At 51.5% G+C, this 2,999-nt stretch overlaps 1 protein-coding gene across 1 annotated transcript; it reads left to right on the top strand.

Annotated features, from left to right (window-relative positions):
- Positions 1 to 206: 206 nt before the first annotated feature.
- Positions 207 to 2,746, top strand: BBA_10356 (reverse transcriptase; the record flags this gene model as incomplete). Its single annotated transcript, XM_008605453.1, has 6 exons — positions 207 to 1,151; positions 1,437 to 1,476; positions 1,581 to 1,768; positions 1,874 to 1,877; positions 1,912 to 1,993; positions 2,122 to 2,746. The coding sequence occupies 6 exons, from the start codon at positions 207 to 209 to the stop codon at positions 2,744 to 2,746; spliced, it is 1,884 nt and encodes a 627-aa protein (XP_008603675.1).
- Positions 2,747 to 2,999: the final 253 nt, after the last annotated feature.

Genomic DNA, 2,999 nt, shown 5'->3' with positions numbered 1-2,999 from the left:
TCCCAGTGGTTATTTTCAGCGTCTGTTACAGTGGCATGGTGGGAATACAAGCATGGTACTTGCAGTGTCAGCGGCCAAAAATAGCGAGTAGCCCTGCCCACCTTAGTACTAAAACTAACTAAAGCCACCCGCGACACCCATTTCGGTTTTTACTGTATGAAAACTCATCCCAGGCGAAAACCGTTTCTGCATCACATGATGCTACCATGTGGTGGTTGCTATCTTTCGCGTCGTGCTCTTCGCACCACGGCACTGGCGTAAGCGAGGCCCCAGCTGAAGGACAAGAGCAAGAAAGCAGGCTTGAAAGCCAACACACACACAAGCCGTCCGATGAGCTGAAACATACAACATTGGCGGACAGTGCGTGCGGCAACAACTACCCGGGGCAATCTCTTGCCAGTCTGCTTGCCGACCTGCAGTGCATCAGAGAATACCGAAAGTCCGCATCTGACAAAGGCGGTACGCCGTATTTTGAGCTTGAGTGTCTTGCGAAGGACGGACAATGGTATTGGATCGGTGAGTCTGATATTCAGAGGTCTGTCCCGTCTGCCGTCGGCACGTTCTGGGGCTGCGGGCCAGCGGAGTGGAGAGCGCCAGAGACTGGAGAAGGAGAAACGGGACGGGAAGTCTGGAAGCGACCGTTGGCGACGGATGGCGATGGTGTTCCGGATGCACATTTGATTATGGGCCGCAAGACTTCTCGGAGCGGCCAAACCAAGTATCTCATGCAAAAAGTTGGATATCCTACAGCCCAGTCGGCATGGCAGGATGGGGAAGCTGTGAAGGAGAAGTACACTCACGAGTATGAGAGATACCGGTTGAATCATACTGACTGCCCCGAGCTGACGGATGGAGAAGAGCGTCAACTTTCTGCAATCGTCGGCCATCGTCTGAACGGCGAGAAGGGTTCTCAAAAAGGAATTCAGTTCTCGTGCCAATGGTCAAATGACACCGAAACTTGGGAGGACGAGCACGAGGTGCAGAAGAGATACAACGCTGCTGTTCTGACATATTGGCACAGCGATCTAAAGGCTCGTCGCTCCTGCAAAGTCCCGGACCGGCGCCTACAGATTTTAGGACACAGGAAATTCCGCACTAAGCTGCTCCTGAAAGTTCAGATAGTGGGTAGATCCTCTTGCGATGGGTGTGCGGTATGTGGGAACCTCCCGTGTAGAAAGAGTTGTAATTGCACGCCGAACGTCCCATTAGAGCCGATCGAAAGACTGTTACTGAAGTGGCCAGAAGCGACGAAGAAGTACTTGGAAGATCAGGGTCTGACATCCTACAACACCAAGTTCAGGGTCAAACGGCGGTCAGAAAGACTACAATGCCGCAAAGAATAAGACTAGTGTGGCGTTCCGCCTCAAGCAGCATGACACGAAAGAAACACACTGAAGATATAGTAAATATTGGAGTCAAACTCAGTGACATTACAGCGTCATATCAAAAGCTTCTCAGCAATCATCCTGGCCAAAGGTCCAATTATCTGATCATGTGATGGTGCCAGTAGTCCCGAGAAGGTGTCTGCGTTGGCAAATCGTGTGAGCTCAATCACGTAAAAGCCTGGTGAGATTCCACAGTCGTATCGAGCGCCGATTTGCACGGTATCAAATCTGTCGCTCCTCAACTGGCGGATGTGAGAATCAGTATCCAATGTGAACTGCAAGAGCTCATCATGCTTTTGTTTCCTGGTACTTTTGTCGGGGGAATACCAGTTGAAGTCGCTGTAGTCGTTTGTCGAGTTGCTGTAGCGCCATTGGCTTGCCAGGTAGGTTTTCGTCGTCTTTCGTTCTAAAAGCGCATACCACCCAACCACTGCACAACCAGACCCTAAACTCCCCGGTTGTTCGAAACGTTGGAACGTACTGTACAGTATAGTACGTAAAACCTGATCTTTTATCATTATGTTAGAGGCGTCCAGAAATAGCCTGTTGGAGGCTGGTAGGCTGATACTTTTGGCTGTTACTCACCTGAAAAGACGGAAAAATGGTATGTAAGTACGTCAGCTTCCCACTGTGACTTTGGCAACGAAGCACCACTCCCCGCAATGACCGAATCCATTGAACCAAAGCTGCAAGGCAAGTCTCTGCCTACCAACAGTGCTGGGCTTTGGTCTAATAGGCCAATACAGTTCTACACCCGTACAAACTCCCATACAGAACAAGCAGAGGAGCTCCTAACCACATTCTTTCCGCCGCTTCCTGAGCATATCGAAGAGGAAGGCGAGCGCCCACAGCGGGCTGCTGTGCCTTTGCCGGATCTAACTTTGGAAGAAGTACAGCGTCAACTCATGGCGGCCAAATCTTGGAAAGCGCCGGGTGAACATGGGCTGTCGACGATGGTCTGGCAACAGGTCTGGCCGGTGGTCAAGCACCAGGTGATGGCGTTATTCCAGGCCTCTCTCGACGAGGGAATTTTGCCGCATCAGTGGCGACACGCCAAGATTGTACCACTCAAGAAAGGCGGCAAAGAAGACTACAGCGTCGCAGGATCCTGGCGACCGATATCGTTGCTGTGCACGCTAGGCAAGATATTAGAATCCGTCATTGCTGAAAGAATCTCCCATGCGGTGGAGACGTTTGGCCTGCTTCCGACCAACCACTTTGGAGGACGCAAGCAACAGTCGGCAGAACAGGCGCTACTGTTGCTGCAAGAACAAATTTGCGCGGCTTGGAAAGGAGGATGGGTGTTGAGTCTCGTCAGCTTTGATGTGAAAGGTGCATACAACGGCGTGTTCAAGGACTGACTGCTTCAAAGGATGCGGGTAAGAGGGATGCCAGAGAAAATTGTGAGATGGTGAAGCCTTTTGTTCTGATCGAACGGCATCGATTCAACTCAATGGACAAGACTCCGATGTGGAAGATCTGCCGCAAGCAGGCCTACCGCAGGGTTCCCCTTGTCTCCCGTCGCATACCTGTTCTTCAACGCGGACTTGGTTCAACGCCGAATTGATGCGAACGGAGGAGCAATCGCTTTCATTGATGACTTCACAGCCTGGG

The sequence above is a fragment of the Beauveria bassiana genome (genome assembly GCF_000280675.1).
Source record: "Beauveria bassiana ARSEF 2860 unplaced genomic scaffold BBA_S00153, whole genome shotgun sequence".
Lineage (NCBI taxonomy): Eukaryota > Fungi > Ascomycota > Sordariomycetes > Hypocreales > Cordycipitaceae > Beauveria > Beauveria bassiana.
Note: the sequence above shows the minus strand (reverse complement) of the source record. Positions and strands in the feature narration are given on the sequence as shown.